The 13,121-nt window shown below is 37.4% G+C and overlaps 1 protein-coding gene across 1 annotated transcript in view; it reads right to left on the reverse strand.

Annotated features, from left to right (window-relative positions):
• Window positions 1-12,643, reverse strand: part of Cul2 (cullin 2) — a 38,824-nt gene extending 26,181 nt beyond the window's left edge. The window contains exons 1-8 of the mRNA XM_089647735.1: window positions 12,561-12,643; window positions 12,009-12,176; window positions 9,150-9,367; window positions 8,666-8,759; window positions 4,327-4,542; window positions 3,368-3,521; window positions 3,104-3,189; window positions 1,555-1,704 (exon numbers count right to left, since the gene is read on the reverse strand). Coding sequence (XP_089503861.1) covers window positions 1,555-1,704; window positions 3,104-3,189; window positions 3,368-3,521; window positions 4,327-4,542; window positions 8,666-8,759; window positions 9,150-9,367; window positions 12,009-12,068 — 978 coding nt within the window. The 5' untranslated portion in view covers window positions 12,069-12,176; window positions 12,561-12,643. The remainder of the gene's footprint in view (window positions 1-1,554; window positions 1,705-3,103; window positions 3,190-3,367; window positions 3,522-4,326; window positions 4,543-8,665; window positions 8,760-9,149; window positions 9,368-12,008; window positions 12,177-12,560) is intronic.
• Between the last annotated feature and the right edge of the window lie 478 nt (window positions 12,644-13,121).

The raw sequence follows: 13,121 nt of genomic DNA on the forward strand, positions 1-13,121 counted from the left end.
TTTGTTTGTACCTGACAGTTGATCATTGTTACGAGGCACAGTGTAGTTCGTCACATTGGTTGGATAGGGTTCTAACATCGCCTTTTGCAACAATGAATTCTCATAATCTATTTAACAATTTCTGATTTTGAGGTTCAACTTTTGTAATATATTTTAGTTTAACATACTTAAGAAAGAAGAGGCCTTATCTTGGAATGCCATGAAGTGAAATATAGTTGTTGGGAAGTGAATAAGCTAAGAGTTTCACAGATGCACTCATAGATGGCAGTGCAAAGAGCTTGCTTGGAAATCCGCAAGATGGCAGCTAGTAGTCAGTAGTCGCTAGGGCCAGTTAGGCTGCTTCCAGACAAACATGGTGTTTGCAGATCTCATTTAGCCAGCTCCTAGTTAGGTCGACCATCGAACTCACTCTTGTAATACGCGAAGTCTTGAATAAATCCCTGATTTATTATAAAGAACTTATTCTATAAAATCTCCTTCCACGACGAGTTGGAGAACTGTTTGTGGCAACACAACAATAGTTAAAACCTTATGTAATGAATTATTATGCCCTAGTTCGTTGCACACGGTTCGGTAAGTCCTATTTAAATATTTTCCTTTAAAATATGTTGAACTAAAATTCTTCTACTATTCAACCTCAAAATCAGAAATTGATATGTAAGTAGATAATGAGAAATCGTCTTTGCAAACTTTGGCACCTCATATCTCAGAACAAGGTAAAGTGAAGTTAGAACCCTCTCCAACCAAGGTAAAGTGTAGAGTTGTTAATAATATGTTCTTCTCGAGTTGGCCGGGTTGCAGAGGTCTTCCTTCTCGGGATCGGATGGACGACCGCTTTTAGGAGGGCACAGGTCCACACTTTATAGACGCATTGTTACAACAACACCACATGCTAAATATTGGGATATGTACTGTAATGCCCTTCTTCCACAGCAATACGTAAGTATCCGATACTCGACGATGCAAGTACCTTGGCGACTACTGCCATGCGTCTGGGCGGAGGTTCGTATATACAAGCACACGTCGACATTTTATAAACTCATCGGCGACACCAATCTCCCGCGACCAGCCAGGCGAGGTTGTCATCACTCACGTCGTCGAGAGACTTTAAACATAGTCACTTGTATCACACATTACGTAACAATGCATGTGCTTTAGATCAATGCTACGAACAAAACAGTTAGCAACGAATAACAGGACATACAAATGGCGGCCACAGCAACTGTTTGGCTGTGAGGTTATGAAAGCATTCTGGTTTTGACATTTCGATAATTCAACAATGATTGTGGTGACGAGGGTCTCGTGATTTCAGTAACGACGTGTACGAACTGTGCGACGGGTGTACACAGCTTGAGTATCAGATACTTGCGTGTACCTGTGGAAGAAGATAATACTATGTATCCCTTACTTAAAACCTGCATCTATAACAGCAGAAGGACAATGCTTCGGCGAGTCTCAACGGTAACGTTATACTTTTGATAGACTCTAACTAAAAATATGTATATTAAAAGTAAAAATCATAGCTGAGAATGCAAAAGGAAATTGCAGACAGACCTTTATGTGGTTGAGCGTGATATCGAGCAGCGGTTTCATAGCGTTCGGTACGCTTCTCAGCAGGGTGTATACATTCCTCAAGTCCGCCGCGTGTTCGCCCACCACCATGTTCAGGCACTCGGCATGCAGGAAATTCAGATGTTCGGCTACCTGGAAACATAATTATTGAATTTACTAAATACCGCAACATTGTTGAAACTGATCTACGTATGGAAAATGGAAATAAAATTAGGAAACTGGTGAATCTACATCACATAGAGTAATAAAGAATACTTTTTTTTCAATCCGAGTATTACTTTTTTCCAGAAAAAAACTTTAGGAGCCGATTCTTCGCTCCAATGCATTTTAACCGGTACTGCGCCATAAACGCGTTCACGCGCTCCACGTTGCCGTGTACGGCAGGTCGGCCATGCAAAATTAGCGTGTTTACTCGCCCTTCTTCATGCCTTTGTTGCATGATTATATCATGTATTTAGAATAATTTAAAATACGTAATACATAGAGACATCTATTTGGATGATCGAGAAACGCTAATTTAACAGTACAGTTTATTATTATTACCGACTGCACAGTGATCTGGTGATCTTTAGAGTGATCTAATTTTTTGGTATAAAATTCACGGCCATCCGTGCAGAGCCATACTAATACCTTCCGGCATTAAAAAGGTTAAAAGACTTGAACAAAAACAGCTGAAATTAACCCCCTAGTGACCAACTTTTTGACAACTTAGAATTTGACATAAAAGCCTCAACTTCCGGCTCGATTTACTCGAAAACAAAAACTCAAATAAATCGACACCAAACGTAATGTTCACTTGTACTACGAGTTTCCAGACATTGTATATACATATATATATATATATATATATAAAGAAGAGTGACCCGGTGCGACTTCGTTTTTTGTACAAATCTACAGTTTTATTCGAAGATTGTGAAATTTTACACACATGATCTTCAAAACAATAGCTCTTCATACTCTAAATAATATTTGTCTTAACTCTAACATCGACATTTTTTCGGATTCACTGCCCAAATTCAAACGTGGCATCATGTCAATAATTTAAACTATTCAATGCGCATACATACAGACAGACACACACCTATAAACTACACACTTCACCTGGTAATTAAGGAATAAACATACCACTTAGCAGACATTACAAGGAAACATATCGTAGGTACTCAACATGAAATATCTTATTCCTGTATATTTTGTTTCATCTCTGTAAATCATGTACTGTTTGTTTCTATAATATAAAATAAAATAAAAAATAAAACAAATGGAAGGTCACTGTCTACATACTTATAGATGAAGGTCACTGTCTACATACATGTATAGATGAAGGTCACTGTCTACATACATGTATAGATGAAGGTCACTGTCTACATACATGTATAGATGAAGAACCACCCCCATACCTTTTTCCCACCCCTTAAAGCAGAATAAAGCCCGGGCAATTCTGCGTACTTCAGCTAGTATTATAATAAAATAAGATTAATTCTCGCATTCCATTTGTTTAGCAAGAATAAGTACAGCAAATGTATAATACCATGTGTTTTTCATAGACTCCTCTCAGCTTCTTGAGGGACGAGGTGTGCAGATAGTGCGCCCCTCGATTCATCTCCATTTCTAAACCTAAAAACAAAAGGGTACTCATTAATTTCACATCTGCCAAGCTCAGTGTGTTCAACGTATGAATGTGAATGAAACAAGTGTGTGCCAACACTGAGTTGTTTGGCGGTCCAGCGTCTCGTTAGTTAGATTTGCATGCATTCAAATAGATTTTGTCTGGCAAGTAGTGGGGGAGTCCTACCTCTAAGCACCTCCTTCATGTAGGCGGACACGTCGCACTTGAGCAGCAGGCTGGCGGCGAGGCGGCGGCAATATTCCCCCGTGGCCTCCAGGATAGGTTCCTCCGCCAACTCCACGTACAACGCCAGCGGATTCTTTTTTCTGTACTGTTGCACCTGAACACACCAAATACACAATGATTAAACTGATTAACACTAACTTTGCGCACATCAAATTCGCGTCCAAAAATGTATGTTTCTAATTTTAACCAAAATTATCTCTGAAATCATAAGATATGTAAGTAGGTACTTAAATACCTATTTACTTATTTAGAAACAATACATTTTATGTAACATTTTTTTAAATTTCAAATAAGGAAATATATAATTTGTCCAAAGAAACGTCTTAATGACTATTCTTTTTTCAAACTTTCTTCAGGCAGTAAGGCAATGTGAATGAGAAAGTTCAAACAAACACAACGATTACACATTTGAAAAAAGAATCTTTACTGAACCATACTCAAAGATAGCCATCTAGTGCGGAGTGCTCGGCTGAGACAGTGCATTCAATCAGTACAGTCAGTACTCGGCCTAGGGAGACAATAGACAGGAGTAAATACCCCTTCCACCTGCATACTCAACTCGGCACTGCAGTGCGATTAGCCGAGTCGATCAGTGAAAGAAAAAACTTCATAATTTAGAATTTTTTCCAGTGTGTGATGTTTATTGTTGTAAAACTCTCTTTTTTTTTACCCTCCATCTCGAAACCAGCACTTTAAACTAATCTCAATGAACTGACTCGCCCACTGTCTCTACAGGTGATCACCTCTACTCTCCAATAAGTTACTCGGCAGGAGTATTCAGCCTGAGGCAAAAACGGAAACGGACCTCCCGAATGATCTGGTGGTAGCACTCCTCACCGGATCAGGCTCCTACGACAGCAAGCCCAGCTCGTCCACCTCCAGGCATGAGTTGTAATTACCTGCACTAAGCTGTTGATGACCTCCCGTATGACCAGATGGGAGCTCTCCTCTCCAGCGCGGTCGGCGGCGAACCCCTGCAGCAAGCGACGCACCAGGCGCTGCTTCAGTGGTCGTACCAGTCCACGCTCCCACGACAGTAGTCCCAGCTCGCCCACTTCCAGGCGCTCCAGACACGAGTTGCTGCCGTTACCGTAAATAATCTCCGCCTCCGATATCTGAAACAAACAAATAAACATTAGTAAAAAATGGTATCGACTTGGCTTTTTGACAAGTACAAGACGACATTGTGTAGACTTTTTAACTTCAATCCGACAACGTAAGTGCAGTACTCTACCACTTGATTATCCGACAACTACCATAAGCCGTTGTTATTTTGAATAGTTGAAAGCACAAAATCGAGCTCCATAACTGGACAATAGTTGTTTATCAAATTTAGTAGTCCTTGGCGTGCCTAGACTCAAGCGCCAAGCTTTCTACAACGACAGGTTGGGTTATTTTATTCTTACACACTCGGTATCTATACCGCCGACAAGCTTGCTAGAGCAGACCATTTTACCAGTCACCAGGGTTCATTATTGTTGTTTTAGAACATTTCCGTCAGTTCTCCGTATATTCTAGCAACCGTTGTGTGTCTGTTCGTTTCGTTCTGCCACTTTTTTGTTTGAATATGTTTACAAAATGGGATTTTCTTGCAAGTGTAAACATAAAAACTTAACTTTAAAACAAAAAATAGGAAATTTTACAAAGATCGATAGCGGTGTTTGTTTGTTTCAAAGAAATACCTATTAGTTTTTAATGATAAACTATTGTTTATAAGACAAGGTTTTATGCATAGCATTAAGGATAATAAATAATTAGTCGCCCGAAATATTAATACAAATTGAAAATATCTCCCGAGTAAAAATAAATGCCGCCAACCCGTACCTTCTGATGTCCGGTCAGGTGCTCTGAAACCACTGAGCTATGTCGGCTTATTTCCAACCCGCCAAATAATTCAATATGTACTATTATCTTAATCAACAATTACTACTTATTATATTTTTTTCACCTGTAAACAACCAACTTTACTTTTATAGGAAAGGCTTTGTTAGTGCTAAATTTCCCACTAGATGACGTCGAGACATATTATATTTACATTTGTTGGTGAAATATTTTGATTGTTAAATATTATTATTTTTTATGATAAACTAATGTTTATAAGACAAGGTTTTATGTATAGCATAAAGGATAACAAATAATCATAAGCAATAATTAGTCGAGTGAAATATGAATACAAATTGAAAATATGTATTTATTTTTACTCTAATTATTTGTTATCCTTTATGCCAAGGCTGCCCAACCCCAGGCCCGCGGGCCACATTGTGGCCCGTGAATGAATTATAAGTGGCCCACGTGAACCATTTTCAAAAAACCTGCCAATTTGAAGTCGCGGGCCCGCGGTAAAACAAACAATGCAGCTTGCGCGAGGTAACCAGTGTTGCCAACGAAGGCGATTTATCGCTATTTAGGCTACTCAGAACGAGAATCAGCGACGAAAAAATCTAACCTCTTGAACTTACTTTTTAAACAAAAATACACTGGTTTTTTTGCATCCGAAATGGAATCTTGTAGCCACCCCCCCCCCCATGGAATTCGAAAAGTTGTGGGGAATCACATATGATGTTTTTGGGTGTGCGGAATTTTTCTCAGCGAAGTTCCGTAACAACTCCCCCCCCCAATGGATTTCAAATATTTTGTGGGGAGCACTCATTTTGAATTTTTTTTGTGGGGAATTATGTTTTATAGAAATAAATAGGTTGGGCAGCCTTGCTTTATGCTATAATAATAATAATAATAATAATAATAATAATAATAATAATAATAATAATATAATAAATAAGTTTAAAAAAAAAAAATATATATATAATCTTTTTTCCATAGGAAAGCTCATAGCTCAGAAATGCACAAAATAATTTGCAAGGCAGATAGAAATATTACACCTTTAAATTTATACGATGAGAATGCCAACATTTTTATAAATCCCAACCAGGAATTATTAGATTCCTGGTCAAATAAAATTTTACACGCAAAACACTTCAATTATCTCAACCAAACGTATGTTGACAAAATTTCGTCAAACAAATGGTTGAGTATTGGAGAGTTGAGCGCAGAAATAGAAGGATTTATGCTTGCCATTCAGGATAGAGTCATTAATACTAAAAATTATAGAAAGCATATAATCAAAGATACAAATCAAATTGATGATTTGTGTAGAAAATGTTTGACTTTTCCGGAAACTATAGAACATATTATACATATCGGGATGTTCTATATTAGCACCGTCCGAGTATACATTTAGGCACAATCAAGTTTTAAAAATAATTCACCAAAATTTGGTAATTAAACATAACTTGATTGACTGCCGTAATGTAGTACCATATTATGAATATGAACCAAATTCATTTTTAGAAAACGAATTTTATAAAATATATTATGATAAAACTATACTAACAGACCGAGCGATTAGTCATAATAGACCCGATATAGTTTTACATGACAAAATTAAAAAAATAACTTATATCATTGATGTCGCTATTCCAAATTCCTGTAATATTCAAAAATCTGTTAGTGAAAAAATAAGAAAATACACAGATTTAGGAAATGAAATAAAAAGAATTTGGCATTCTCAGACTATAAAAATATTACCATTCGTTATTTCGGCTACTGGCATTATACCTAGCTCTCTAATTAAAAATTTAGGCGTATTAGATCTATCAAAAAAATTATATGTAAAGATGCAAAAGTCGGTCATTTTGAATACATGTAGGATAACAAAAGATTTTTTAAATATTTATGTTGAGGGATCAGTAGGATTTATAGGCCCTGTTAGAAGTTCTACCGAGCCGAACCCTCTGATATGAAAATATCTGGAGACGGTGAATTATTTTCCCATTTGATCTCTGGTGATTTGACATGTTGTTCTTGTATTGTTTTGTATTTATTTTGCTTATATAATGCACTTACATAATGTTGATTGACTAGATGATCATTTGTGGAAAAGTGAGTGGAAGGGTTAAGTTTTTCCTTTGGGGAAGATTTAACCCGGACAACTAAATCGGAAGTTTAAAAAAAAAAAAATAATAATTGGATAATTTGTAGAGCGCCGTTTTTGTGAAAAATCACCTCAAGGGCGCTGTACAATTTATTTCCTAGGATCTACATTTGTTATTTAGAAAAAGATACCAAAACATACTTACCTGGCAAGTCACTTCCAACAAACACACTTATATTAAAAAGTTTATGCTTATAAAAGATAGAACTGCACGCAGAGGACACTATATCGTCGCATGATCTTAAGTCTGCTATAGTTTTTATTTTAATTTACTATGTCGTCGCATGATCTTAAGTCTGCTATAGTTTTTATTTTAATTTAAATGTATTTGAACTGTCTTAAAAGCCTACAAATTGTTAGTTGTTATCATTTTTATTTATTTATTTTTAATTATTATTTTTATTTATTTTATTTTATTTTTAGTATTTTTTACATTTTGTTAATTTAAATTGCCGTCAACTGTGAAAGTGGAGGTTTCTGAAATTATGGATACGACTGTCTGAAAAGATGCGTTTTAAGTTTAAACCTAAATTCTGTTGAGTCTGCGATCATTCTCAAATCATGTGGCAGTCCATTCCAGGCTTTAGGTCCTGACACGGCAAAAGCACGCTCACCGAACTTAGTATCTGGTGTGCGCTTTGGTTCCTTCAACCTTCCGATAGCTGATGACGTTGCTGACCTAAGGGTTGACTGTCGGGAATTGGAATCTTCTGGAATACACAATTCTGATAAATAAGCCGGAGCCATTCCGTTAAGTGACTTAAATACCATCCAGCATACCTTGAACTGGATTCTTTCAGGACATTTGAGCCAGTGCAGATTTTTGAGATGCTCTGAAATGTGGGAGTATTTAGATACTCCGGTGATAAGCCTTGCCGCGGCGTTGAAAACGGATTGTAATTTGTTGATTTGACATTTAGGGAGACTTGCGTATATTCCGTTGCAATAATCTAGACGTGAAACAACATAGGAATTGACTAGCAATTTAGTCGCCTCTGTTGGCAGGTTTCTCCGCACTGCTTTAATTTGCCTTAATTGAAAGAACCCCGTGCTTACAGTTCTGTTCACCTGAGTTTTAAGGGAAAAATTAGCGTCCAGATTGACACCCAGTAATTTGATGTATGTATAAAACCTTGTCTTACAAACATTAGATTATCATTAAAAATAATAATAAAATTTTGTGCTAAATTAGTTCTTGATTTTGCCACCAACCTCTGGACGCCAGCTGTATAGATTGATAGGCGTACCTTTTGTTTCTTAATGTGCTGTTGGTTCAGGTATAGGTAGAGGTTGTTCAGATAATCCACGCCCGTGCTGTACTGCAGCCAGGCTTCGTTATATCTGTAACAATACCAGTAGAACTTAGCTGACAATCCATCAATCATCCAATAATAATCACTTGGAAAAGGGAATGGAACAGGCATAACAATTTCACTTGGAAATGGGAATGGAACAGGCCAAGCAATATCACTTGGAAATGGAACAGGAATAACAATATCTTTTGAAAATAGAATAGGTCAAACAAAATCACTTGGAAATGGAACAGGCAAAACAATATCACTTGGAAATGGAATAGGCTGAACAATATCACTAGGAAATGGAACAGGCCAACTTGTGCCCTAGGTAGAGCTGCGTCCTCATGTAAGCTTCTCCGCCAGAGGCCCAGTGGGCCACGCTCAACCAATATACATCAACACTCAGTGAACCATAAACAACAATGCTATTGGTTACCTTTTGAGCAGTCCCTCGCCCGGGGGCAGCTCACTGTCATCGTCCCCAGCCACCTGGGCCAGGAGCTCCTCCACATGCTCCTCTAGATAGAGCCGCGTCTCCGTGTATAGCTTCTCCGCCAGGGGCTCTGGGTGAGCCACGCACAGCGAGTACACGTCTGAGAAGCGCGAATTCCATGCCGAGCGCCCCACGTTGCCCAGAGTCACCACTCCGTGAACCTAGAACAGTAAATTTGATTTAATTCACTGTCAATGGTAATCAGCTTCATCCACACACTGCTTAGCTAGTGCATGAGCCATTTCATGCTAGGAATTCATTGGATAGAGTCGTTGGTTGGGAAAGAGAAGCAGAGGTCACTCCCAGACAAAAATCGAGATAATTGACAAAGGTGTATGTTGAAACCTGGATGGCAGAAGGCTCACGAAGAGGTTTTATTTATATTTGAACTGTTGCAAACCCATCACTACATAATCTATCCTAAAATGCCATTTCAAATGAAAACTAACAATCAATAACTTTACCAATGCAAGGCTATAGTTCTATGGTAATAACTAGACATTGGATTATATGAATTTGCATATTTGTATAAGCATAATGCAAATTAGGGATTTTTCGTAATTAATGCATATTTCAGGCATCTTAATGTAATTTAGCAGAGGTCATGCGTTATTAGCATATAGCTGCAAGAAATCTCTGCTGGCTTGTCCTCTTGTCTCTCCTGGAAAACACAAGCTATTACGATAGCATAAGTAACCTTAGTAACTAAAATCTCTGCTGGCTTGTCCTCTTGTCTCTCCTTGAAAACACAAGCTAACACTATACCCAACGTAACCTTACTAACTTTAAATCTCTGCTGGCTTGCCCTCTTGTCTCTCCTGAAAAACACAGCTAATAAAATAGCATACGTAAACTTACTAACTTAAATCTCTGTTGGCTTGTCCTCTTGTCTCTCCTGGAAAACACAAGCTAACACCATAGCATATGTAACCTTAGTAACTAAAATCTTTGCTGGCTTGTCCTCTTGTGTCTCCTGGAAGACACAAGCTAATACATTAGCATATGTAAACTTACTAACTTAAATCTCTGCTGGCTTGTCCTCTTGTCTCTCCTAGAAAACAAAAGCTAATACGATAGCATACGTATTTCATGTAATAAAGTAATATTTGGTGTTCTTTTCCCATAACACTGACCTTTCATGTAATAAAGTAATATTTGGTGGTATTGTCCCATAACACTGACCTTTCATGTAATAAAGTAATATTTGGTGGTATTGTCCCATAACACTGACCTTTCATGAAATAAAGTAATATTTGGTGGTATTGTCCCATAACACTGACCTTTCATGTAATAAAGTAATATTTGGTGGTATTGTCCCATAACACTGACCTTTCATGTAATAAAGTAATATTTGGTGGTATTGTCCCGTAACACTGACCTTTCATGTAATAAAGTAATTTGTAGCAGTTCACTTTTGCCTTGCCACTAATTATCAAACTTCTTACAAGACCTCTATGTAGGCTATGAGACGTGTGCTCTATGGGCCGTTCTAGAAGGAAGCTCGAAGCATTTCCGAACGCGAGTACCAAACGGGCAGCCAGCCGGTGTGGTCGCGTCTACAGGGAAGTTACGAGCGAGCGCACCAGTCGACAGATTACGGGAGTCGCTCATGGCGGACTATTTTTAATCGCTGGTCATCATGTCGATCTCCCACAAATTTACAATCCTTTCCTAAGTATTGTATGGCGCCCATTCCGGTGAACCAGGTCAGATATTTAATGTCTTTACACAATGTCACACTCATAAATTTTTGCTACCAATATAAATTCCATCCGTGCGATCAATACTTTGTTTTGCCGCTCACCCCTGAGTTTAATCAAATTTTGTTGTAAGAGAGATCTCTAGCTCTATGCGATATTGAATTAAATGTAATATTGAATTTCTTTTCTCTTTTTATTTCATTATCGTAGCAATCCCGATGTTGGTTATCCATACATGTTACAACTGCCCAAAAATCGGTTGAGATTGTACATGTGGTTTTGAATGACGCAGGCGATATTATTATTATCTAATAAAACCTGTTACAAATTAAACTCTCTTGGTTAGTGTCCATTTCATAAATCATACATTTTTTAAACTTAAATTCAAACACAAATCCGCGCCAAAACGTGAAAATGTCCATTGTTGTGTATAAGCTCTCATAGACTGCTTTTCAACACTGGTAGATATCTCAACGTGAGGCAGTTTTACAACACCGGCCAATATGCAAATACGCGGTGAGTCCAACGGAGGATTTCACGTTGGCATAATGTTTCATGTACAATGGCTTTTTTTGCTCTGCAGATAATATGATGATATAATGGCGATAGAACCTGGCAAACTAAAGAATGTGTTTTGCTCTTCAAGTACTTTGCCCAAGGCATTCGGAAATCCAAAAAAAAAATACTGGCTGAACCCGTCTCCTACCAAAATCGGTTTCTGGCACATTCTCTTATTTACCAGACTTTATAATAGGGTAGCAAAAGACTGGTTCAAAGGGGAGGAAACACAGCATGACTTAAAAAAAGTAAAACACAAAGCATTTTGGAGGGAAAACAAAAACAACAACATTAAAGACATAAGTACTGTAACATTATTATTCGATTTAGAGGAAAACCACAACCTCAGTATATTCAGTCAAAGTTTGACACTGGGTGACTTTGCACAATTCGAGGAGATTGTTTATACATTTACATTTCAACGACCACTACGGAAATTTATAGTTCTTTGAAAAATACTGTAAAGTTAACTCCAAACAATAGTATTTTGGATTCTTTCGTAAATAATCAGAATTGGTGTTTTAAAAATCATAAAATAACTTACTGTTTCTCTTAGGCCCTGCCATGTCTCCTGGAAGTCCACATTTCTTGGTTTCAGCGACATATTTGACCTATCATATGAAGTACTGTTATGGTGTTCCCTCTTTGATTGACCGTCTCGTGTTCACTTTAGAATTCTGGGGTAACTTCGTTAAATAACAATGTTCTCTTTCTGGAAGAAAAGCTGAAGTTAAACAAAGATTTCGTCTTACTAGTGACGTAGATCTCGAAAAACAAAGACATGACATTTGGCAAGCTGACAGAAAAGTCCGGGATAGGATGGTAAATAATTTAATTTGATCGCATTATCTTTTCTGTGTACCAAAACAAGCGAAAATAGTGTTATTTTGGGGAAACTAAATGATTCTAATCACTAAGTTTCAAGATAACAGCTGCAGTTATCATTTAATTGTTGTGAAAATTCGAATGCCTTATTTAGTACCAACTCATTACTCAGCGTAATAATAAGATAAAAATACAATTTATTGTTATGTTTTGATTAATATAATGCAATATCTTTATAAACGTTAGGGCATGTTTTATTTATGTAACTTACATTATTTCATCGTAAAAACATTATGATATTGCAAAATAATAAAACCATAAAACCGTATAGATGACTTTCACACTAATTTCAGTGTTGCCTGGTATTGCCGGTTGCAAGTTGCAAGCACTCTCAGGGTGGCTGTATGAAAAAAAAACTGCTGTCAGCTGTGAAGGGTGTAATGGGCTGCCAGAAAAGATGATAATGCCAGAAAACGGGTGTAATGCTACATACATACGCGAGCCGAACTGCCGAAATGAACCTCAACTAATAGGAAAGGATCGAAGCAAGCGCAAATGGCACGATAACGCCGCTTGCTGTTGCTTCGTTCCTTTCCCGTAATTCGTGGCTCGGTTCGCGTTTCGGTTCCCAAATGTATACTTACCATAAGGAGGTCCAAGCTATTGAAATTGAGAAAAAAACTTTTCATTGTTACTAAATGCACTTAAAATACATACCTACCCTAGAAAACAAAAGAAAAATAAATGACTTACTAAACTTTTTTGTTGAAAATGATTCACTCTGTACTAGACTTTTAGTTGTAAAGTCTTGCACTTTAAATAACCTATCAAA

Source organism: Hesperophylax consimilis, chromosome 27 (genome assembly GCF_061612785.1).
Source record: "Hesperophylax consimilis isolate HC1 chromosome 27, BYU_Hcon_1.0, whole genome shotgun sequence".
In the NCBI taxonomy this organism is placed as follows: Eukaryota; Metazoa; Arthropoda; class Insecta; order Trichoptera; family Limnephilidae; genus Hesperophylax; species Hesperophylax consimilis.